Source organism: Lissotriton vulgaris, chromosome 2_2 (assembly GCF_964263255.1).
Source record: "Lissotriton vulgaris chromosome 2_2, aLisVul1.2, whole genome shotgun sequence".
Classification (NCBI taxonomy): Eukaryota; Metazoa; Chordata; class Amphibia; order Caudata; family Salamandridae; genus Lissotriton; species Lissotriton vulgaris.
In genome coordinates this window covers 73,266,775-73,292,546 of record NC_141688.1, presented here as the reverse complement: position 1 = coordinate 73,292,546, position 25,772 = coordinate 73,266,775, and the positions used below count along the sequence as shown (strand labels likewise).

At 44.2% G+C, this 25,772-nt stretch overlaps 1 protein-coding gene across 2 annotated transcripts in view; it reads right to left on the bottom strand.

The window, feature by feature from the left end:
- SNUPN (snurportin 1) overlaps nt 1–25,772 on the bottom strand; it is a 265,706-nt gene that overhangs the window by 220,338 nt on the left and 19,596 nt on the right. For both annotated transcript variants that reach the window (XM_086959302.1, XM_086959303.1), the window contains exons 3-4: nt 24,248–24,401; nt 22,029–22,133 (exon numbers count right to left, since the gene is read on the bottom strand). In XM_086959302.1, the coding sequence (XP_086815428.1) occupies nt 22,029–22,133; nt 24,248–24,401 (259 nt within the window). The remainder of the gene's footprint in view (nt 1–22,028; nt 22,134–24,247; nt 24,402–25,772) is intronic.

Here is a 25,772-nt window from a genome sequence, read left to right as displayed (position 1 = left end):
GGGGAAGAGGGCATCCCTGTCGGGTACCTCGACTTAAAGTGAATTTGTCTGATTTCTTGTTATCGACTACGACCTGTTCTCGGGGCTCTGAATATAGAATCTGTACCCACTGGATGAACTCCGGGCCGAATCCCAGCTTTGCAAGAACAGCAAAGAGAGAGGGCCATTCGATGGTGTCAAATGCCATGGTTGCATCCAATGATACAACCACGGCATCCTCTAGGATGGTATCCTCTCCCTAGCACTCCATGCCGTCAGCCCAAGTTCAGCGCTGTATTGCTGTGCAGCATATAGCCGGATTGGTTAGGATGAACTAGGCTTCCAATTATTTTGACCAGACGGTTCGCTAGGAGTTTATCCAGGATTTTAGGTTCTGCGTTTTGTAAGGAGATTAGCCTATATGAGGCACAGTCGGTTTTGGGTTTACCCTCCTGATGTATAGTGACCAATGTGGCTATTCTCTGATCTGGCAGCAGAGTCCCCATCCCTCTTCTCTCTTCGAACATGGCCTTTAGATACGGGGATATTTTGTCGGGTTTCCGTTTGTAGAGCTCAACAGGCAGACCATTTGGGCCTAGAGCCTTACTGGAGCGCAGTGATCTAACAGCTTGCGCTATTTCGTTGTTGGTTAACGCACTGTCTAAGAAGTGCCTTGTAGTGAGTGGCAAAGTGATTTGTGATTTCTTGAGGGTCGTTGGTGATTATGTTGTCTGTACCTACTAGTTAGTACCAAACAACTCGCCCATTCCTTCTTGTCGAGCCAGGCGACTAGCTTCCCAGCTTTGTCACCCAGGTCATATATTCTACCCAACTTTTCTCTCCCAAGGACTTTGGCCCAGTCTGTTACTAGAGCTTTGTACTCCTCTTGTTTGAGGCATAGTGTGTGGAGTTTCTCATGTGACCCCAGTTTCTAACTCGCATTCCAGTCTACCTATTTCTGCCTCCACTTCTACAATCTCCTTCTGGCTGTCTTTCTTCATACCTGCGATTAGGGATAGTGCTAGTCCCCGATTAAAAAATTTGAACGCCTCCATAGGGTCTGGGAATAACCTACTGAACCCTCATTTTCTTGGAAGTATGTGTGTATAGCTTTTAATAATGTTTTCCGGATTCCCCACCCCATCCTTCCCCCTTCCCAAGAAGGAAAACAAAGAAAACGTTAAAAGAATTACCCTTACTACTTTGTTGGCCACTTTTGATTTCATCCTTATTGTATATTTTAATTACTGCTTTTTTTTTTTAGTATTTGTGTTGATGTGTGATATTATTTAGTTTGGCTTTCTTTAATTAAAAGATTTTAAAAAGCCTGCAGTGTGGGTTTAGACTACAGAGCCCGTGCTACAATCAGCCAAGGCAGCTCACTCTTGTGTTTTCAGTCACTGATATAATGTGCTTCTCTTTGGCTTATTACAAGGCGGAATGTACTCCCCGAGCCTTTTCAACACTGCTTTTGCCAGCCCCTGCATGTGATGCCTTAGAAATCTGTCCAGGAATGAGTAGCAGCATCGAGCTATACTTAGAACGTGGTCCATCTTTGCAAGTATTTCTCCCACGGCTTTAACCGGTTGCAAAGAATCTTAAGACATTTGTAGTGTCTTTCCCAGCCCGGGTAAATGCAAATGATCAAGCCACACACAGAGATTATTAGAACACGTCTTTATTCCTCAGTGTGTAAACGTTAACTGAACATTCTGTTCACTGTTCTACGGAGTTCGTAAGGAACTAAAAGGGTCCCATCAGCTCTAACTCACAAGACACTACATCACCCCCTTTGTTAAATAAAAAGTATAAATAATACATATATAAATGACAACTCATCAATAGGTCGTTTTGGTGCTCAAAGCAATTGTGCAGATATGGTAACTTCTGTCATCTGGAGGTGGGGAAGGTCGAGCCAGGTGCTAGAAATCCGAAGAATTTCAAGTAATGGACTTTTCAGGACCATGAGCAGTCATTGTGTGTCCTTTACTACTCACAATCCTCAGTGAGTCAGCATCAAAAGGAGCATCAGATTTGAGTTTCCATTTCTGCCTGACAATAACTTGGTTTTCTCTATTGAACACCGTTTTCCGAGTACAGCAGCGTTTATCGGCATAGTTCTATTTATAAATATTAGCATAGGTCTTCATTTTGCGTTTGGGAGACGAACAGTAGTGCGTAGTTTATCAATGTCAATAGATCTTTCGGTGGTGGTTCCCATGGCTCTCCCAAACATTAAGGTGGTAGGGCTTTCACCTGTGGTAGTATGGGGAGTTGATCTGTATAAACGAAGATTAAAGTGAAGAACTGACTTGAGCAAGTATTTCCAGAATAGCGCACGGAACGGTCTTCTTGAGGGTGCTCATAAATTTCTTGAGAACACCATTTGCATGTGGCCAGTGAGGTGTGCTTATCTGATGCTTGATATTTAGATGAGTGAAAACATCTTTACATTTGAGACTATTGAAAGGCGGGCCATTGTCAGATTTCAAAATCAATGGAACACTATGTTGCAAAAACACTTTCCACTCTCTCACTGACTCTTTCATGAGTAGTTGACAACAAATCTTCTGCAACAGGAAAACAGGAATATTCATCAACAATCACAAATAGATGATGTCCACCGTTAAAGGGTCCAAAAAAATCAATTGCAATCTTCTCCCATGCATGTTTTGATAGCTTAGACATGTTTAATGATGCAGGGTTGTTTTGGAGAGCAAGCAGTTGCACAAATAAAATGCCCTTAACTCTTTTTCAACTCTTTCATCAGGACGAGGAACCCACACTCTGCCCCGTAGAGCTCGTTTAGTAGCAACAACTCCACAGTGTCACTCATGGGCCAGTTTATTAACTCGTCTCACTGGCATGACAATTCTCGGCCCTTGTTAGAGGATGCCTTTTGGGGTAACAAAGTTATTCCTGCACGTTTTCTAATTTCTGGCATTCAAGGACACGATTTCTCTGCGATTGATGTGCAATAATGCCTTTGAGTATAAGCAAATCTCTGTCGGTGCTCATGGCAGCATTGATTTTTTCCACTGATATGACAGCCGAGGTACTATATTTTTACGATGAAGTTAACATAAGCATCAGCCGCTTTAGAAGGAGTGCCAGGACACTATAATGGTACATGTGAGAAGTAGTAAGCAGAGTTTTGATCTTTTACTGGACGATGCACAACTGTATAATCATACTCCTGCAATCGCAACCCCCACCTCTCAATGCAAGGGGGCATCTTGGCTTTAGGATTGCCGAAAATGGTCAGCAATGCTTGGTGGTCAGTGACAACTGTGAAATGCTTTCCATAGAGGAACACATTAAAATGCTCACAAGCCCACAGCAAGGCTTTCTTTTTCAGGTTGTGAATAGGCACGTTCCGTTGATGACAAACTCCAGCTAGCATAAGCCACACATATGTTTTGGAGCATTGGGATGCCCTGTGTGCTCGGCATCCCACTGCCTCACTGGATTTTCATCAATAACAACCTCTGTCTGCAATTTTGGATCAAAGTATGCCATTTCAGTGGTGTTCTCAAGTTCATGCCCGATTTCCTTGAAGCTTTGTTTAAAATCATGTGACCATCAAATTGGAATATTTTGGCAAGTCTCTTAACAGGGCACTAACAGTGGCAAAGTCATGTATATACCTTGAACAGTAACTAACCATACCAAGGAAGGATCAGAACATAGTTACATCTTGTGGGTGAGAAGTTGATGACAAGACTTGTAATTTATTTGGATCTGGAGTCATGCCCCATCAGTATGATAGGACCAGAAAACTTATGTTTGGTTTTATGAAACTCACATTTTGCTGCAGTTAAAATTAAACCTGCATCTGCAAGTACATGACACACTTGTGTAAGAGCTTTTTCATGTTCCTTTCGTGTGGCCCAAAAACTAATCACAGTAATTAAAAGCATTTGTGACTGGCTGTATCATGCAACAAATTACATCCTGAAGAGTTCTGCAGTGGATGACACTCCGAACTTAGCCTTTTATATAAAATAAACCAACAGGAGTTGAAAAGGTAATAATGTACCTACAATTGGTGATACCATTTGTTCAAATCAAGGTTGGAATTTTTTTTAGCTAATTTCAGCTGCATAATCATAGCAGCAATGTCCAGACCTGGATGTCGTTCTCTTTAAATCACTATGCTCGCTTGGCGCATATCAATGCAGATGCGCATGGCTCCACCACTATCTTTCTTCAGCACTAACACTAGAAGTGATACCCATGGCAACGGACCAATGGTGCTCAATGATATTGTGTTTTAACAATGTCTCAAGTTTTTTCTCAACAGCCTTCTGTTAATGATATGCAATACAACAATATAGTTGAGCAACAGGACGGATGTCCTCATTTATGTGCAGTTGCACCTTCATGGACTCAAGTCTTCCTAGTCCAATGAACAAGGATGACAACTGATCTCATGATAGGCATAGATTTTGCAGTCTACAGAAATCATCCCCATGTCAGCAGCAGTGCTAACACTAAGTAAACATGCGGTAGATGAAGTACCTTGCAGGACATGAACTGATGCTTGTACTTTGGTCTTTTTATGCTTTACAGTGGCTATGTATGAACCTTGACTTTACAGTGGAGTCAAAGCTGCCCACGTAATCTGGTTGTGTTAGACTTAGCATCGTATGAGGTAAGAGAAAGCACTCTACGACTTTAAGAGATCTAGGGGCTTCAAATCCCATGTTGCCTTGTAGTGGAAGCTGCCTCTCCGAGTCACCCCTTTTTCACAGAGAAGTAGAATTGAACAGTGACTAAACTTCCTGCCATTTATCCTACATGACCAAGAAAGCAGGGCTGTTTATTACAGTAGAAAACTGACCCTTTTTGTCATGGTCATTCTCACTTCATGCCCCTGGTACTGATGCTTTTTGACTGATGTGCACAGGGACCTTGCTAACCAGCCCCACTGCCAGTGTTGTTTTCCCTAAAACAAGGTAAAATTGTCTCATTGTAACACAATGGCCACACACTTTATCACCCTTGTTAAGTTACTAATAAGTTTTACGCCAGGTAACTAGGGCATGGTTACTAAATATGGTCTCAACAACAAAGAGGACACTGTACCTAGACGTAAGATGCAAAAAGTCATCTGAAACGTCAGGGTGCAAAAAGTCACCCATTCAGTTTAAAGTAAAGGAAAAAGAGGTACAAGAGAGGAAGAAAAGACTAGGTGTGAAAAGAGACAATATTGTCCATAGTAGCCCTCACACACCCATAGGATGTCATGCTTCATCATCGGGCCATTTTGCTCCACGTAGGGCCGGCGCTGCAATTCCCTACTGGCCCCATACAGGGACACTTTGGCGGAGATCTTTTAGGACAGCCGGATGGTGCATGCGGGTGTGCGGGCCATCCGGCTGTCCTAAAAGATCTCCGCCAAAGTGTCCCTGTATGGGGCCAGTAGGGAATTGCAGCGCCAGCCCTACATGGAGCAAAATGGCCCGATGATGAAGCATGACATCCTATGGGTGTGTGAGGGCTACTATGGACAATATTGTCTCTTTTCACACCTAGTCTTTTCTTCCTCTCTTGTACCTCTTTTTCCTTTACTTTAGACTGAATTGGTGACTTTTTGCACCCTGACGTTTCAGATGACTTTTTGCATCCTACGTCTAGGTACAGTGTCCTCTTTGTTGAGATATTGGTTTGGGAGCCTGGACACTGGACCTTCATGTAGCTCCTTGTGTCTCCCTTTTTGTGTTCATAAATACTAAATATGGTCCCCAAGGGCTGCAGCACGTATTATGCCACCCTAAGGGACCACCATACAAATTGCATGCAGCCTGCCATTGCAGACTGTATGTCATGGTGTGAACCATGAGCGAAAACACAAATTGGCACACTCGCTGTGTGCCATGCCAAAGTCGTTGCATGTAATATATGTAAGTCACCCCTACAGCAGGCCTTGTAGCCAATGGCAGGGTGCCTTATATTTCTTGTGTGGGCATATCTGCATGAGAAGCTATTCCCCTGTGTGGTCTAGTTCAATTACTAAATGGTAAAAGGGAACAGGGAAGCCATCTTTAGTACATGTTCGGGCGCTAGTCAGTACGAGTTCCCCAGCTACATAATGGCTTTACAGAAACCTACCACGGTTAGTATCAAACACCTTTTCTTAATAAATACATACTGATCCTAGTTTTTTATTTATTATGAGATGCACCCAGAGTGCACCTTAGAGGTGTCCTATGAAACCTACTACTCCTCTAGTGTGCTGACTGACTGGTATTGTCTAACCCACCACCACAGACAAGTTCCTGTCATCCTGCAGGTGAGAGGCCATGCAGACCTGGGAGATGCTACCCCTTTCCCTAAGGCCCATTTGGCACCAGGACAGACAGGTAATTAGCTATGCAGTATTCGTGTTGCACCACCAGGTTCGTCACATCCCAAAGGTGGGCTACTTGATGTGCTTCAGGAAATTGGAATTAGGAACTTTGGGACAGAAATTCGTCCCACTTCCCACAAGTGGTCATGTAGGGGATGTAGTGACTCCCAAGGTAAGTAGCCCATTGGCTACTACCCTTCACTTCCCTTCAGAAGGAAAATGAAGAGCTAAAGAATGCAAAATGTATCGAATAGCTGTGGACTTAGAGCCAAAACCTGCCTGACTGCTTGCTCCTTTCTCGACAGTTACAAGGGCCTGACTCGTGCTGCAGCTGTGATTCCTTCAAAAACCTTAGAGGACTGCCAGCACTTCATCAACTAGCCAGCACTTCATCAACTAGCCAGCATTTCAGTTGAAGTGGAGGAGCCACTTCCCTGCAGCCAACAACCGCACAGTCTGGTTCAATAATATGCTGACCACAGGGTCCAAGCATGCAGCAGCGGCCCAGGAGGAGGTCACTGAGTGCCCAGGAGGCCAGCCTGTCGACCCATCTAGTCTTTGAGACGCTGATCCAACCTAGAGGCTTCCTGCACCAATACCCGGGATACCGGAGCCTGTTGCAAGCACCAATGCTTGTTTGTATTCAGCCCAAACATCACAGTTACCAAAACCGACCTGGCCTATGATGGACTGCAACAGAGGCCAACTCCACACCAGAAGTTGTTTTGCTGTGTTTCTTCACCCTCTTCTGCAGGTGCACCGAGAACTGTTGAGAGCCTTGAACTCACCGACCCGCCGGATTAAAAACCTATGCCCATTGAAACCAACAGTCTATGTAGTCCTGAGACGCTCAAGAGCTGAGCCCCTTTGAGTTCTGCTGGACTGGTCCCCCATCCCCACTTGCAGCCTCTTTTTGCAGGTACCGTTTCCCATTGACTTTAATGGGTAGCGTTTGAAACTACCATCACATATACCAACTCTGCACCCAGACACCCAAGGGCAGGTAAAACTGAACTCTTGGTGCTTTCTCGGACCTTGGCTCCTACTTACCTTAAGTCCAGTAGAATAGTCCTGAAAGTTGTTTGCAAGAAAGTCTATTCAGTTTATATTTCTCCCAAAGGATTACAATACCGCGTTCAAAGCTAATGCCTCAAATCTGACAGCTGTATTTTCTGCATTTATAAAAAAAAATTATAAAAATCTTCGTAATTTTCATAAGTTGTTGTAGCATCTCCTTTTTGAGTGCATGTCTTAATTATTGACTCTGTGTGTGTAACATATGCCTAACACTCCCCCGATACGCCTAAGGCTGCTCAACCACACTACCAAAAATAGAGCACCTAGGAATTGTTTAAGCAAGCTTATTTACACTAATAAGGGTACTCTGTGCACAGTGCACCTCATTTTGGTACACTATATAGAGAGCCAGCTTCCTACAATTACATCATTGAAGATCACTATGCTGCAGAATCAGGAATACAAGTAACCGTTTCTTCTGCATTGTAGGGTCTTCATTGAGTCATAAATTTTAGAACAGAGCAGCAAGCAAGTCCACAAGCATTGCAGCTATTGTCCTTAAGGGATAGTGACAAAATGTTCCGGACGTCATTAAACAGGACTATGAAGAAAATCACACAAAGAGATTCTTAAGCGTGGCTTAACCCACATTAGAGTCAGCTCTTGGTGGAGTATAAACAATAGTGTCTTGTAAATGTTAGAACAGATTGTCATATATATGAACAGATTTCCAAGTAGCTGCTTTACAAATCTCCTCCAACTGGATGTTTTGTAACCAGACCAGGAAGTTTGGAGCTTTAGAAGTAGGTGCTCCTTTACAAATTCACAACAAAGAAATGCAAGCAACAATTCACCAAGAGATGAATTTTATACTGTATGAAACGGACAAAGATTGATTAAAGTTGAGTACATTTATCCAGATAGAAGTGAAATACTCTCCTACCATCTAAAAGGTAGAGAGATGGAATGAGAATTCAGCTATGGAAGAATGTTTACTGAAAATTAAGAGTTTGATTAATATAGAATTCTGAAACTCCCTTTTGTAAAAATGAAGGGTTAGTTCACAGTGGTATCTTGTTGGAGTGAAAAATGTTATTGGGTTCAACAGCAGAGAGAACCTGCAGTTCGTGAACTCTTCGTGCAGAAGTGATAGCTATTTTTTAAGCCTGTTTTTTTAGGTTATATCGTGCAGCAAAGCTCTGTACATGCGTTCAAAGTGATGAGCAGCTAATGTGGACAGAACTAAACTGAGGTCTCATGGTGGGGAAGGCGCTCCTAAGGGTGGAAAAACCTTCTTGAAACCTGGTATGTATGTAGATGGCATTTTTATTGCACAGACCTAGTGAAGGGCATGTGTGAGCTCTGCAGAGGCAACCTTAAAAAGGACTCATAAAATACCCCCATTTTAAAGGATAGGATCGAGCCTTTTAGGCATGCCATCAAACAAAACTGTGGCTTAGAATTGCTAGATGTAACCAGTATAAATAATTTCTTAACATAAAATGGGATCATAACTTTTCTGTACACACCCAAACAAGATCTCTTCTATTTGAAAGAATGAGAGGATTTCATTGCTAGTCTCTCAGCTTCCTTCGATATGTCCATGCAAGATTTAGACAAATTCAAATATCCATAGTGTCTTCTTTCAGAAGCCATGCTGCCAAAGTCAATGACATCAGATTTGAATGGAACATGTGCAGACGTTCCGGAAACCACCATATCAAAATAAGTGTTGTCTGGGAAGTTTGCAGCTTCAATAGTACCAATCAAATAGAATGAATAGGAGGAAAGTCATATAGTAATTTGCTTCACCAATTCAAAAGGGCCTAGGGGAATCGGACTCTCCTTTCCTTAAGGCGAAATGTGGGCATTTGGCATTTTGCACTATTGCAAACAAGTCTAGCTCTGAGAAACACTATTCTGAGAAGATGCTGTAAACCACTTCGTCGTCTAAACCCATCTTTATTTTACTTGTGGATTCGGTTGAAAAAAAAAAAAATCACAGTTGATTCTGGGCTAGATAAGTTGCCCTTACTGATAGCGCCACAACCAAATTATTTGGTCTTCCAACAACAATGGTCTGGATCAGGTTTCCCGGTTTGTTCAAGCAGTAACTTGTGGTGGTGGTGTCTTTTTGCACAAGAATCAAATTTGATGTGAGGGGTAGTAGAAAAGCCTAAAAGGCCAAGGACACAGCCCAGAGGAAGTTAATGTGATAAGCTCTCTTACACTGACCTGAACACAGGCTTCGCACAGTTTGACTGCCAAGGTGAACTCCCCAGTATAACAAAAAATATATCTGTTTACTGCTATTGGAGAAGGGATTTTGCATTGAAATTACATGTCTTTCAGATTTCTCCTTTAGTACCATCATAAGAGGGACTGAGCTGCAATTTGTCAACTGCAGTTTGTCCCCCCTGTTGTCGACTTTCTTCAACCGCTAATATAATCATTTTTTGCAAAGGTCTCATATGTAACCTTACAAATAGGACAACATGTAGGCAGGAGGCCATTGATCCTAGAAGTGAGGAAAGCTGGCAAACTGTTAGTAGTTTTTAAGCTTTCATAAGATACCATATGATACTCAGTCTTTTGAAGCAAACACTCCTAGGTGTACTATACCAAAAGTTGCTCCAATGTATTTCAGTTCTAGAACTGGTGACGACAAATTGACTTCTGCAAAATTATTTTCACACCCTGCCGATGGAGTAAGAACATAGTGCAATAAGGATCTTATTGGAATGCCTGTTTTGATCAGCGAGTCAACGAAGCATGGGCATTTGCTGATGGTGGGCAAACCACCACTGACATACATTTGGAAAATGGCTCAGGTGCAATTTCAGACAGAAAAGGAAAGACCACATTCTAGAAATGCATCTTAACCATCACGATGGAAGAGATTTCTGGTGTCACCTTGCTATATGAATGAGGAAATGCATAACCTACAGATTTATTTTATTTATTTATTTATAGAGTTTTATATAGCGCAGACGAGACCCGTGGGTATCAGAGCGCTTAACAGGTAAAGAATGATATATAACATTATCAAAACAGTAAAAACAAACAAAACAAAATAGATAGGAGGTAGAGGCAGTATAGTGTATGGACGAAATTAGCTATATAAATTCCTAGTGTCAACACATATATCCATTATAATAGCATTTATAACAGAAAATCGATATGAGGTAGAAGGCAATACAATGTGTGGGCATGGTTAGATATATAATTTCCTAATGTATGTGTAATTGGCCTTAGATGGCTAGTAGGGCTTGGCTAGTGTCCTGGTATCAAACCAGGCTCGGTGAGGTAGGGTTATATGGCATTCCAGTGCATATAAAGAGTAATAAGGATGAATACATATAGTGAGGTAGAGGTTATATAGTTTTGTCTGAGATAAGTTTACAGGTATATGAGGTAGCAGTAGCGTGTCAAGCCTCTGCTTGAGCATGGCCACAGTCAATTGTCAGTTATTGATCTTCCAGTTTTCATAAAGAGGACAATCCTCTGTTAGTGTAAATGGTCATCTCAGTAATCCGTAGGTTTCTCTTCGCTTCCAAGCAGAGTGGTCGCTCCCCTGCTGCTGCGTTATCGCTGCAGAAGGTTCACTTCAAGATTTGCAGTATTTCCTACAATTATATCCTGCTTTGTATTCAATTTACCGCTGCGCGCTCTGTATAACGCTTTAGCCCATTTACATACTTGATTTGCTGATTGTTTCAATACTTGATTTGCTGATAGTTTCAATTGTTGCATTGCCAGCGTAACTTTAGTAGCAGATTTGCTCCCTGAATAATTGCGTGTGCTGAAAATCGCCGCTTTGCTTTTTGTCACTGTGATTGCAGAGTATTTCTCAGCATCAGTGTTTTCCCCCCTAGCGCTCTCTCCGCGTCCTGACCCCTCCGCCTCCATTTTGTGTTTGTTGACCTCCTCCTTAGCCCGACCCGCCTCCCAGCTGAACCGCCCTCGCCCCTCCCCCTCCTCTGTCCATTAATGTTAGATGGTCCCACGCGCAGCGTCCACGCGCTACGTACACGCCGAAGGTGCGCCAAAGGTAAGCCCGTCTACGCCCGTCCGCGCCTGGACCGCGCCCAGCGCTATACCCCCTGCCCCTCGCGCTGCCCAGCCCCCCCGCGTCACCTACGATGCCGCCACCCTCCTAGCCCTTAACCCCGGTCGCGCCCCCAACTGCGTCCAAGCCGCTCCTGGACGCACCCATGGACCGTTCTCCTGCTTCTCCTGCAAATTTAGCAGCACCGACAACATCTCCGCTACGACCACACCACAGATTCCCGACCCCAACCACCTAGAATGCATCCTTCTCAACACCCGCTCGCTCCACAGGCACGCCATTGACCTTTGGAACCTACTAGACACCATCTCTCCTGACGTCGCCTTCCTAACGGAAACATGGATGAACGCTTCCTCCGCCCCTGACATCGCCATCGCTATCCCTGATGACTATAAGATCACACGCAAGGACCGCAACGACCATACAGGAGGTGGAATCGCTATCGTCCATAAGAAAACAATCCGCATCTCAACCAGCTCTGATGCCAACCTCGCCAACTCCGAACACCTTCACTTCCAGATCCACATCGACCCCAAGACCACACTCAGAGGCACCCTCCTCTACAGACCACCAGGACCACGCGCAAAATTCAGTGAAGACATCACGGACTTCATCACCCCACACGCGCTCCCCTCCAAAGACTACATCCTTCTGGGAGACCTCAACTTCCACCTTGAAAAGATCAACGACCGCAACACCGCCACCCTCTTAGACAACCTCGCCAACCTTGGACTTAAACAACTGGTCACTTCCCCCACCCACATCGCAGGTCACACTCTCGACCCCATCTTCACCTCCAGCAACCATGTCTCCTTCAGCCACACTACAGATCTCCTCTGGACTGACCACAGCTGCGTTCACTTCACCTACAACAAGCCGAAACCCATCATCCACCTCCAACCAACTCTACAAAGAAACTGGAACAAAATCACCACAGAGCAGATCTCCACATCACTCCTTCACACCTCCCCAGCCCCCTCTTCTAACGCCAACGAAGCCGCCTCCAACCTCACCCTTTGGTTATCCAACACCGCCGACACCCTAGCACCACTGAAAAAACGTCAACACAAACTTGGCATCAAGAAGGCCTCATGGTTCAACGACGACCTCAAGAAATCCAAGAAACTGTGCCGCTCCCTTGAAAAGGCCTGGAAAAAAGAACCATCCACCCACCAGCAACAAGGACGCCTTCAAAAGCGCCATCCGTACTCACCACCAACTGATCCGAAAAGCCAAGAAAACAGCATTCAAAGATCGACTTGACAACAACGCCCACAACAGCAAGGAACTTTTCAACATCGTCAAGGAATTCTCCAACCCCTCGGCCAATTCCAACGACAAAGACCCATGCCCCCACCACATCTTCAACAAAGCAGACTCCGTCATAGCTCCGCACCTCCGAGACGTCATCAACTGCTCCTTCAACTCCGCTACCTTCCCAGAAGATTGGAAACACGCTGAACTCACCGCCCTTCTGAAAAAACCAACAGCAGACCCCACCGAACTCAAAAACTACCGCCCCATCTCGCTTCTTCCATTCCCGGCCAAAGTCATCGAGAAAGCTGTCAACAACCAGCTCGCCGCCTTCCTCGAAGCCAACAAATCACTCGACCCCTCACAATCTGGCTTCCGAGCCAAACACAGCACTGAGACCGCCCTCATCGCAGCAACAGACGACATTCGTACTCTACTGGACAATGGAGACACAGTCGCCCTCATCCTCCTCGACCTCTCTGCAGCCTTCGACACAGTCTGCCACAGCACCCTCTTACAACGCCTCAGAAACATCGGAATCCAAGGAAAGGCACTGGAATGGATCACCTCGTTCCTCACCGGAAGAACCCAGAGAGTCCGCCTCCCACCATTCAAGTCCGAGGCCTCTGAAATCATCTGCGGCGTACCACAAGGATCCTCACTCAGTCCCACCCTCTTCAACGTATACATGAGCCCCCTCGCGGCCATCGCCCGCCAACACAACCTCAACATCATCTCTTACGCGGATGACACTCAACTGATCCTATCTCTCACCAAGGACCCCAGCACCGCTAAAACTAACCTACACGAAGGAATGAAAGAAGTCGCCGAATGGATGAAACAAAGCCGTCTGAAACTGAATTCAGACAAAACAGAAGTCCTCATCTTAGGTAAATCCCCCTCTGCATGGGACGACTCCTGGTGGCCGGAAGCCCTCGGAAATGCACCCATCCCGACAGACCACGCACGGAACCTTGGCGTCATCCTGGATTCTTCACTCTCTATGAACAGACAAGTCAGCGCCGTATCCTCTTCCTGCTTCAACATTCTTCGCATGCTCAGAAAAACATTTCGCTGGATCCCCTCCGAAACAAGGAAAACAGTCACCCACGCTCTAGTCACGAGCCGACTGGACTACGGAAACACCCTCTACGCAGGTACCACCGCTAAACTCCAGAAGAAACTACAACGAATCCAAAACGCCTCAGCCAGGCTCATATTAGACATCCCACGCAACGAACACATCTCTGGTCACCTTAAAGACCTCCACTGGCTACCCGTCAATAAGAGGATCACTTTCCGACTGCTTACCCACGCACACAAATCACTCTACGACATCAGACCAGACTGCCTCAACTCTCGACTGTCCTTCTACACCCCCTCCCGCCAACTTCGCTCTTCCAGCCAAGCCTTCGCCACTGTACCTCGCATCAACAAGTCCACCATGGGAGGCAGATCCTTCTCATACCTGGCTGCCAAAACATGGAACTCACTCCCCGCTTACCTTCGCCTCACCCAGAATCACCTAGCGTTCAGAAAGCAGCTTAAAACGTGGATATTTGACAAATAATTCACCTCCCCTTCCTAAGCGCCTTGAAACCCTCTGGGTATGTAGTGCGCTATATAAATGTTGTGACTTGACTTGACAGGTCGGGTATTTACTCATCAAGTGGTTCTTAAGTTCTCGTTTGAATGTTACTGTATTTTGGATCTTCCTGATGTTTGGCGGGATTGAGTTCCAGACTCTGGGGGCAGCTCCAGAGAATGCTCGGTTGTAGGTCTTTTTCTGGTGGAAAAAGGCTGGTCGCAGTAGCAACTCTCTTGCGCTTCTAGTTGTTCTGTTACCTCCTGATAACTTAAGTTTCTTGGCTAGGTATCTTGGGGTGTTGTAGTGAACCGCTTTATGTGTGATACAGGCCATCTTCATTTGGATTCTGGCCTCGTAAGGTAGCCAGTTTAGTGCTTTCAGGTGAGGAGATATATGGACTAATTTCTTCGTTCCCGTAATGAGTCTTGCCGCTGCGTTAAGGCAGGCTTTTAATGGTGCTGTGGATGTTTTCGGTAGGCCAGCTAGTGTGGTGCAGCCGTATTCGATCCTCGAGATAACTAGTGATTGGATCGCCAGTTTTAGATCTGTCTCTGAGATAAAGGGTTTCAGTTTTCTTAAGTAATTCAAGTGGAAGCGGGCGCTCTTGGCCATTGAATTAATATGGTCTTTCATGTCAAGGTTTTCATCTAGCGTAATTCCTAGTGATTTGGCTGAGTTCACTAGGGTTGGGGTGCAATTTAGCGCCGTCACCATTTTAGTCCATTCCTTAACTTCAGATTGGCTCTTTGTCGGTGAAATTAGCAGGAATTCTGTTTTCTGGGCGTTTAATTTCAGATGGTTCATGGTTAACCATCGCAAAGCTTCTTTTAGTGTCTTGTTCATTAGGTCAATGTCCTCAAGGGAGGTGATCTTTATGTATAATTGCGTGTCGTCTGCATACATATGATAGGATATCTGTGATTTTTGAAGAATCTCCGTGAGAGGTTCTACATACAAGTTGAATAGATCTGGGGATAACGTTGAGCCTTGTGGGACCCCAATTGCATTGGGGCTCGGGGAAGAGATTGCTTGATTAACCAGGAATCGCTGAGTCCTATTCTGTAGGAAGGAATTGAACCATTTCAGTACGTTTCCGGACAGACCCATCCTGTCTTGTAGCCTGGTCATTAGTACTTCGTGCTTTACCGTGTCAAATGCTGATGATAAGTCTAGGAGGATCAGTAGGCATGTTTGGTTACGGTCTAGGGCTTGTAAGGCGTCATCGACAATGTGCAGGATCGCAGTTTCAGTACTGTGTCCTGTTCTGAATCCTGATTGGCAATCGTCCAGTAGCGAGAATTTCGCTATATGTTGGCTTAGTTGGCCCTGCACGCATTTCTCAATGAGTTTGGCCAATAGAGGGATGTTGGTCACTGGACGATAGTTGTTCAGGTCTGTTGCATCAGCTGTCGGTTTTTTGATGATGGGCACTACCTGCCCTGTTTTTAGGCAGTCAGGGAGAGTCCCTTGTGCAAGTGAGGCATTTATTATCTCAGTCCAGATTGGAACTAGCGTATGGCTGATTTCTCTTATACACTTTCCCGGTAGAGGGTCTTGATAGTGGTTGTTTGGTCTGATTTCCGCTAGCGTTTTGGCGATCTTTCCCTGGTCGTACAGTTCAAATGTATCCCATATTGCCTTGTTTTTTGTTTGGAGACCCTCTGTTAAGACATTGGCCTCAATTTTAGGTGGAGGAAGGGTCATCAGGTTAGTTGCTGCATTTGTGAGTTCAACTTCAAGCAGCTTGGATTTTTCCGTGAAAAATGAGGAGAATTCCTCGCAGCTTATGGGAGTTTTAGTATTCTCTTGAACCGTTTTGGCGAGTTTGTTTGACTGTTTTAAAATCTCGAAGAGTTTTCGTGGTCTGTTTATGGCATTGTCCAATTCAGCTCTGATAAATTCTTTTTTGGAGTTGATTATCTTTTTGTTATATTCGTTTCTTGTTTTCCTGAGGGCTATCAGCTCCGGGGAGGAGGGATGTTGTCTCCATTTCCTTTCGGCCATTCTCAGTTTGCGCGTGTCCTCGTTCAACGACTCATTAAACCAGGGATTTTTTGGTTTCTCCGCGAATTTTTTCAGTTTTTGGGGCATGGTGTCATTGACGATATTACCGATCGAGGTTACGTAGTGATCCGTCAGCTCATTGACATTTTGCTTATTGTTGGGTGGCTTCAGATCTTTTTCACATCTTTCAACCAGTAGTTCAATATTGGCCTCCTTTGTGTCTCGGATCAGTTTCGTGAGCTTGCGAGGTTGCACGGTCCTGCCCTTTTTCATTGTAGGTATCGCGAATGTTATAGCGTGATGATCAGACCAATCACATGGGTCTATAGCGAGGATTGATGCCTCATCATTTCTTGAGATAATCCAGTCTAAGGTCGCTCCTTGTGAGTGAGTGGGTTGGTTGCATGCTTGTGTAAGTTTTAGCTCACTGAGGAAGCCCTTGATCGAGTTGATCAGTTTGTCATTGCCGTCCTCCCAATGTAGGTTAAAGTCGCCTAGGTATATGTTATTGGCATCCGAGTTGGAGTTGGTCGTTATGATCTCCATCAGTTGCTCTGTGAACTTAGCATTCTCTCCTGGTGGGTGGTAGAATGCATGCAAGTTGCAGCTTTGATTATTTGGTGTTCTTACATTAATACCAAGGTATTCACATGATTCTAGGGGGTCAGATTGGAATTGGCAGACCTTGATCTCTGTGCGATGAATGCACGCTATGCCTCCTCCCACATTCCTTGGTCTGTCTAACCTGACGATGTTATAATGTGGTGGTATTAAGAGATCCATGGTGGGGGAAGATGATTCGTTGAGCCATGTTTCCGTGAGGATGGCCAGGTCAATTTCCTTATTCAAGATGAGGGCAGCTATGTCTGATGCATGTTTAGTTGCTGAGCGACAGTTAAGTAGTAGACAATTTAGGGGTTTCTGTGACCTAATGCGTATTCCATAATCAGATTCAGGAGCGATTAGCTGGATATGTTGTAAATTTTGGTGAATTGCTTTCCTGTCATTCTTTCTGGACGTTCTGTTAGAGTCAGTGGGTACTACTTTGATATTCTCCTCCCTATTCCAGTCAGGTTGTTCATAAGATCGGAGTAATGCCAGTGCTTCTTCATTCGCCAAGGGCTTAGTCCTGTTAGGTCTGTTGTGTCTGAGTACCAGATTCTGGATGTGTGAGACCTTGGAATGCGTACTTATCGCCATCTCCCATATTTTTCCAATTGTCTGTGAGACGTTCATCGAATTTTGTGCCAGGTTACCTACGAGTTTCTGGAGCTCCTTGACTTCTTTCTGTGTTCGGGATGATTTTTTATGTGAGATAGACCTGGCTAGATGGGTGTTGCATTTTGTTCTTCTCCGTGAATGATCCGTTCTCATTGCCATAAATCTTTTCTCGGAATCCTTAGTTTGGTTCTGATTTCTGGCTCTATAAGCGGTGTCCCCGTTACTTCTAATGTTATGGAATGTAATGGGCGTTTTTGTGGATAGTGAACTAAGATACTCAGGTTTCCTCTCGGAGGGAGGATGGAGAGGGTCGATAACGTCTACCTTGTTCATTTCGTTAACTTCGTAGAGGGACTTGCTTGGAGCTGGGGTACACTCTTGAAGTGTGGTGGAGTTATGCGTTAGCTGCAACGGCTCTTTCCTTGGGGCCTGGTTCTTCTCTTTGATTCCAGGGTTAGTGGGCAACGCTGTCCTTTCTATCTCGTTCTCTGTTATTACCAACGCGTTTTCGGTTGAATCTTCGGTGTTAGCGATATGGTTGATCTGGTCGTCATTTTGATTAGTGACTCTGGTATTGGAGTCTTTGTTTACAAGTGTGTCATCTGGAAGTGTCCAGTTTTGTTGATAACTTAGTCCATCTATGTATTCCTTTAGATTTTGGAAAGTTCTCTCAAATTTTTCGAGTTCTCTGTTGGTTGCTTGTATCAGCACTATTCCCGTTTTATATATAGTAATGCATAATTCTGTCTTACTTCTTTTTGTTAATGCGGTCGTTATTTTTGTGCCATATGGTATGTTTTTTATAGTTTTAGTGAACAGCATTTCAGTCAGGGCGTTACGCCATTTGGCTGTTTTATTTGTATAGAATATAAGGTCGTTCATCTTGATGCCTTTGACTATATCAAAATATGGGTCAGAGAACAGCGTGTCCGGGTATTTTCTCAATGTGTTGTGTTTAAATTTTTTGGCAGCATTTTTGGATAGCATTGAGGGGTAGACTAAGCTCTTTGCAATGAAGCCAGTCGATCCTTGGTATCTTCCCTCCATTTTTGCTTCACGTTGAGGGTCTGCAGAGGCCTATTGACTGTTTTGACCTGAGTAGTTCCCAGCTAGTGTAACCAGGAGGATCTAGAAATCTAGGAATCCCCTGGGGGTGGTGGTAACTCAGTACCTAGAAATCCCCTGAGGATGGTAGTCATTTAGTACCCTGGTACAGTTACTTTGTTCTATAGTTTGCTCATTGTTATAATGCCTTTGTAGGTGTGGAAGATATAGGAGGTGACAGTGACTTCCAAACTACTGTTTTGTATTGATCTTCTAGTTGATTGGTCCTTATTAGTTATGTTGCTTATTCACATCAAATCCGTTCTTTGTAGGTATTATGATGCCATCATTAGTAAATATTTAAATTAATTTAACAATTAATTAACAATCCCTAATTGTGAGAGCTAGTTGTCTGGCTAGTAGCCAGTGACGAGATGCCAGCCGAGTCTATCCCCGATGATTTCCTGAGAGGGGGGAGGATTCTTTCTCTTTTCTCTTGAGGTTGTTTAGACCTTTTTTTTTCTTTCCTTGGTCCTTTCTTTCTTTCCATTATTCTTCTAGGGGTTGATTAGTCTTTCCTTGGTCCTTTCTTTCTTTCCACTATTCTTCTAGGGGTTGATTAGTCCCTTGTTATTTTCCTTGGTCCTTTCTCACTTCCTACTTCTTAACTTGATTCCCGGCGCCAGTCCTTTTTCAGTTTCAAGTTACAGATCAATCAACACATACAGTACCCCTCTCCTGATTGTAACAAGAGTTGATGTAGCTAGGCATACATACCCGTTCCCTCCCAATCCATTTGATGGCAAAATTATGTAAGAATATAAGATGGGTCTGAAGTCTGTACAGGGTATCTTAATTAGATACCTTTCCCAATTTGATGATGGGGAACAGGTTCTCTTTATCCCTCCCTAGTCTGGCATGCTTACCCATTTCCTCCCATTCCATTTGATGGCAAGTTGATGTACGATGGATTTGAAGTCTGCACAGGGCATCTTAAACAGATGCCTTTCCCAATTTGACTATGGGGAACAGGTACTACTGATGCCTTCTTAAGCTGAGAGAATGTCTCCTTGTGCAGGTTGGCTAGATGATAGTTTTCTGGCGGCGTTGGCAGAACTGAAAGAGGGGAATATCCATCATTTACAATAACCAACACCCATTTCATGTAATGTTTTGACACGCTTCGATATGTTGAGTAATACACTGTGGAATGTAGAATAGATAGGGGGGGTGTGTGTGGTGTGTGGTGTGTGTGTGTTTCTTCTGTCTGTCTAAAGGGGGGTGCTGGGTGTGTGTGTGTGTGTGTGTGTGTGGGTGTGTGTGTGTGTGTGTGTGTGTGTGTGTGCTAGGCATGACCACAGTCATTGCCATGAGTTGGACAGTGGATGTCAAGATTAATTTTTAACTGAATTTGACTGGCAGACTTAAAGCCTCACCTCTGATGATATATGCACCTTTGTTATTGCAGTTGGCAAGTCAGGTATAACCAATGAGGGCATTAAACCTAGTATCTGATAGCAGCAGTGGTCCTTATGATGACAGTCTTATCTGAAAAACTGCTAGTGGTCACAGATTCACAGCTGTGTATTCATTCAGAGCATCTCCCCCTCCGTGTGGGGGCCATACAGTGTGGTCAGAAAAAGATATGCTTAAATGTTTTAACTGGATATCAGTCTTCAGAAACATTAGATGAAACAAAGATCATACCCTCAGTAAAACAAAAATGGATATATCCAGGTCTGGCAAGTACATGCCTGCACTTATTTCCACATCAGTAGTCCTTCCTGCACAACCTACTGAAAACACTTTTGGGGTAATACACTGGCAAACTTTTGTACTGTTTCCCATATGAAACAATCATACATCCATAAATGATATGAAGCTCTAAAGCTTAGATGGCCGCAGAGGAATTAGGGCAGATCTTTCCTACAGCATCCCTTCTCTTGCCTTCCCTATCACGAGGCGCCGTAGCCTCCAGTGCCAATACGTGACTCTTCTCTACTGCCGACACAAAAATATAATATGACTGTGGGTCAAAATGCAGCAAGGCTGGTGGATCCTGTAATTGAGATATAGATCTCTTTAGCAGAAAAGCAGTGGCCGCTTTTGTCATGGCAGGAGTGAGGAATTTCTCTCCTGCCATTTCCAGTAGACCTAATACTAGAAGTAGCAGGGGTCTGGGTGTTTCTCTAGGCTGAAGATATATACTGCCATATGAGGAGCCTCTATTGAGATATTAAGTTTGAATGCTCTTCATGCCATCCTGAAAAGTGATTATATCATCTACCAGTGAAATTCTAGATAGTGAACACGTAATGGATGTTGTAGTTTAGGAAGAACTACTGTTTCAACCATTTGAGGATCTGCCTAGTGACTGAGGAGGAGTCCCCTTGTGACTATGGTGGATGATTATCTTCTAGAGTATGAGGCGAATGCAGCGGAAGTTGAGCTGCCTCTACTGGTCTATGTTCCTTTGGAGTTGGTGATGGAGGCCTCTTCCTAAAACGGGGACAATAATATTGATCATTTTGTGATGATAAAGCTGGAAAGCGGAGTAGTCTTTAGAGTTTGAACAAGATCCACTGCTGTAATCTTGAAGGCAAGATCCCTCAAATGTACTGGAGTGGGCATAGAAGCGACCTTTTCTTTGGAATTATTTCCTCCACAGAAGCTAGCAAAAATCACAGACGGATATATGAGAAATAGATAAGGAATTCTACCTAAAACAAAAATTGGTTTACACAGCCAATAAAATTCTTATTATAATTTGTAGAAGGAGGTTACATCAAATGAAGAAGATTTATATAATTCAGACCAAACATCTGCAGAAAAAAGGGCTGAAAAACACCCTCAGCCTTCCAAGGTCACCTCTCATGAGCAGAAAAAGTACTGACTCAGAGACAACTGTCAATATAAGGAATCATGGGATTAGAAGCTTCTACACATGAAAGGCACATGGTGGCACTCGTCTAAAGCTATGCCAACCAGGCCTCTTTTGTCCCTTATTCTAGACATTTAGGCAGTAGGTTAGGTTAAAGATTAGTAATGTCGTTTTATGAAAAGGTTTATTTTGAAATAGTAAATATTACAGAAAAAATAAATCTGCCATTGATGGCGTTTGGAAGGTGTCTTCTACTATTAATATGCTCGATTTATTAGAGGACCCTTGCACCAGCGTGATTTTGGGTCTGTGTAACTAGTTTGAATCCATGCCCCTGACTCAACCTTTTATCAAAGATTCTGTACTCGAACTGTATTCCCTTTTCACAGATTACTCAGGCATTTCTAAGGAAGGGTATTCTCTCATTAATGGTGTACAGAGAAAACAAGAAGAGTAGTGAAACCAAGGGCTTTCTTGAAGTTCAACATGGCCATATTTGTGCATTATTCCAGTACCACATAACATCTAATCAGGTGATAATTCCAGGTGCACTGTGGTAGGTCCACACACATGTGAGTTGGAGTAAGAACGCCTGGACAGCTTAGAGGCAGCTTCTTACCTTGGATGCTACAACAAGTGATCTTTTCCCGACCGGACAAACAACCAAAAGCCAATCCTGATTCAATTCCGGGGGAACATCTATCAGCCACTCAGATAGCATCAACTGGAAACAGGAGCAAAAACAGGAAGAAGGATCGGTTAATGGTGGCACAAGTACCAAGGGAGGCATAACATTGTTCCAACATTATTTACATTTAAGCCTCAGTAAAGTGTACTGTGGCAGTAGTTGTGGACTCGCCCTGAATACCAGAATGTATCTGTAATCGTAGTAAAATATCAAAGACAGTGATGATACAACAATGCACACCGAATCATTCACAACCAAACCCTGCCCAACAAAAAAATCTCAGTCATAATCATAACAGACGTAGCAGAAGTACCAGCATAGAGACAGTGCAGCTTTGCAGTGGCAGTTACAGTACACTAGATACAGAATAAGGATACCCTACAATATACTCTTTCCTGGCATACAAACAGGACAGTGAGGGCATGCCTTATCTTCCATGCAGCTTGATTCAAGAGAGGACCAAGCATCACAATCTGCAGTGCTAATTTAATATCTTCCATTACGATCAGGTAAGGCGATTTTGGATAAAGTTGAAAGGATGTCCACATAACTGCAGTAATAAATGAGTCCGGTCAAATCACAGTTTCAACACCCTTTCAGTTGCCTTGGTGGGCTTCCTCTATAGACAAAAGGGAATGTCTGAGCACCAAATATTTTTTCCAACCCACTGTCCATCCGTTCACAACAAATTCAAAAATATGCCAAGGTATAAAAATAAATTAATCACCAACCACTAAAATGTTAAGCATAAAATACATTTCCTATGGCCGCCTTTACATAGCCCATGCTTCTTCAACTCTGTATCAAACAGAAATCAAGGCAGGTGTTTTTAGTTTAAAGGATTCCATGGAATAGATTAGAAGTTTGTCAATCTGGGAGTAATGTCACTTGAGCAGAAATGTTGTACAAAGACACATTACTCATTTAGATAGATCAGTTTGAGAGCTACTCACTACCTTGCTGTCCATTCCCCTCATCCTTTGTTCATTCCTGCTATGTACTGCCGTTTCTCTAGGAGCTGGTACAATGAGGCAAAACAGTGGTTTATTTATAAATGCATCATGTTTCGAAGACGCAACACAAGTAAGTGGGTTGCGACTGTTCTAATCTTTTGCTTTATTTTTGTCCAAGTGTCTGGTCAATATAGGCGGAGCAAGCATTTTCAGTTGATCATTCATGGGGGTCTATCCTTATTATAATCCTTTATGGTCTCCAGCATTGTATCCCAGTTGGTTATTTTTGTAGGCTTATTCTGTTGGCTCCGATGAACACAGAACAATTTATACGGTCCTGGGTAATGTGTACTGGCTCCATGGGTCATGTGCCCTGGAGTAGCACTGTGTGAGGAGTTGTTCATGGAGCATAGGACTATGTGCAATGGAGCACACATTCGCTGTGAAAGGCCCGAGCAGTCGCCAGAGATTAATCCAAGCATTTCTTCCATCACTTTTGTTGCATTAGGAGTTCCGCAGCTTATGTTATGCGCTCTCTTGAGCACGCATTCAGATTATTAGTTTTAGTTTGGGAATCTCAAGCTTAACCGGTTTTGTTTGCAACACAATATATACATTTAGTGGTTGTAACGTTGAAAATTTACTTTTATGCTTTCAAAATTAAATACATTTTTTTCTAGTGGTGAACACTTTATTGCACTCAGCTTCAAGGCGTTTCATTATCCTGTTTGCAGATATGAAGGGTTCATTAAAACAGATCGTTATGATGAGGCATTCAGGAGATAAGGAAGACCTCCTAACTTGTTACAGCCAGGCAGTGCACTGGCGCACAAACCTTTTGAGCAAACCCCAACTCCAAAATGGTTTCTATGGTGTGCATATTTAAAAAAAAACAGCAGATGTCACATTAGCATTGTGCAAGATGACAAATCAATATATTTTTCTCTCACCAAGTCGCAAACCCATCAATCCAACAGGCCACATTCTATGCACTTTTTCTGAAACTGCATAAAGACACGAATGAATGCTTCACATGGCTCAGATTAGCTCAAACTTAAAAACAAGTGACATACTGCTCAGAAACCCCTAGTGTCCTTAATATTATGTCTGGCATGAGCAGCCTCATGCCCAAGACCCACCAAAATACGTTGGCAATTATGATCTTCACTTTTTTTCAAACAACTTTTCTCCGCTCACCTGGTTGGCATAAAATTTTGGTAATTTCTTGCCAGCATCCACATCCATCTCTTCATCCCCTGCTCCCTCCTCTGGTTTTTCTTCCACATCATCTGTTTGTGTCCAGTCATCTTCAGCCAGCCTCCGTGCATGATTTACATAGTCCAGGCGTTTTCTACAAGAAAGACAAATGAGCTTCAAAGTCTTAGAAGAAGTTGATGTTCTTCCAGCCAAGCCGTCTGCAACGCTTTACAAAAGCAGACAATAATTTAAATAAATGTTCTCATCATTAAGCAGAAACATAATCCATCAGTCTGTGTAGGCGCAACCTGCTCAATGGTGAGCCTCGATGTTTGTAGAGGAGCACAGAGGATGCAAAGGAATTAAGCAAAAAGCACTAACAGGTTTTGACTAGGCATAAACACACCATAAACTTACCATAATAAAATCGGATTTCACCAAAACAAACAGACGCCCAATCAATCACCTAAAGGAAAGTTTTTATTATGGTTGAAAACACTGTAGGCTACGCTTATGCCTTAAAATAATTCAAGCTAAAACATTAATCTCAATAGAAGTATTGTCTGAACTTCTACCTACTGCTGTGGAGAAGCACTGAAATATTACTCGCAACAGTATTAGGGAAACTATACTGCAGTGGATTAAGTATGCCATCAAAGTTCAGAACTGCTGCAGCTATAGCAGGTTCACCCTTTTCAGGAATCACGAAGCAGTGGTTCTTCTGAATAAGGCCATACACAGGGGAGGAGCCAAGCCGGCGATCGAGATGGCCGCGTAGTGAATCGGCTCCACCGACTTCACTTCCCCGCGGCACTATCCTGCTATCCATCCCGTGCCCCAACCTCATCCCCGGCATCTGGAGCAGTTCCGGGTCTGATTGGTCCCGCTCTGAACAGTCCCAGGGCTCCGGGGACCACGCTACGTCGACGGGCGCCTCGGGGCCTTGCCTGGCGAGGAAAAACGGGGCCTCACGTGACTTACGAGCCCGCCAGTGGAGTGCGCCCAGCGGGGACCGAGGTCCGGTTGTTGCTGGCGGGCCCGGGAGGCCACAGCAGCATCGGGGAGTCCGGCCAAATATCGGCGAGGTGACACGGCGGAGGTGGGGACGAGTTGGCTGGCCACAATAACGGCGAGAGGCGATCCGAGGCCTCGCACGGGAGATACGCCTGGAGTGACTGGTAAGGCCACCCGGTGAGCAGCCACGGCAGGGGCAGTGGCACGTTCAACGCCGGATTGAAACAAGTGACTGCAGTCACCCTGGGGCACACAGCCGCATTTAAAAAAAAAGAAGCGGCTCCGAGGAGCAAGACAGTGAGCCTCACACCACGTGTACCTTGCTGGAGGTCGGGCCGGTCGGGACCGAGCAAGGGAGAGAGCGGGCATAGAGCGGCACGCCACCATTAGCAGGTTGCCCACCAACAGAGGCATTCGGGGGTAGAGTGAGGTTCCCCAGCTGGCGAGTGCAAGGCGGCAGGAGAAGAAGGTGCGGTGGGCACAAGTATTGATGGAGGCCCAGGCTTGGGGT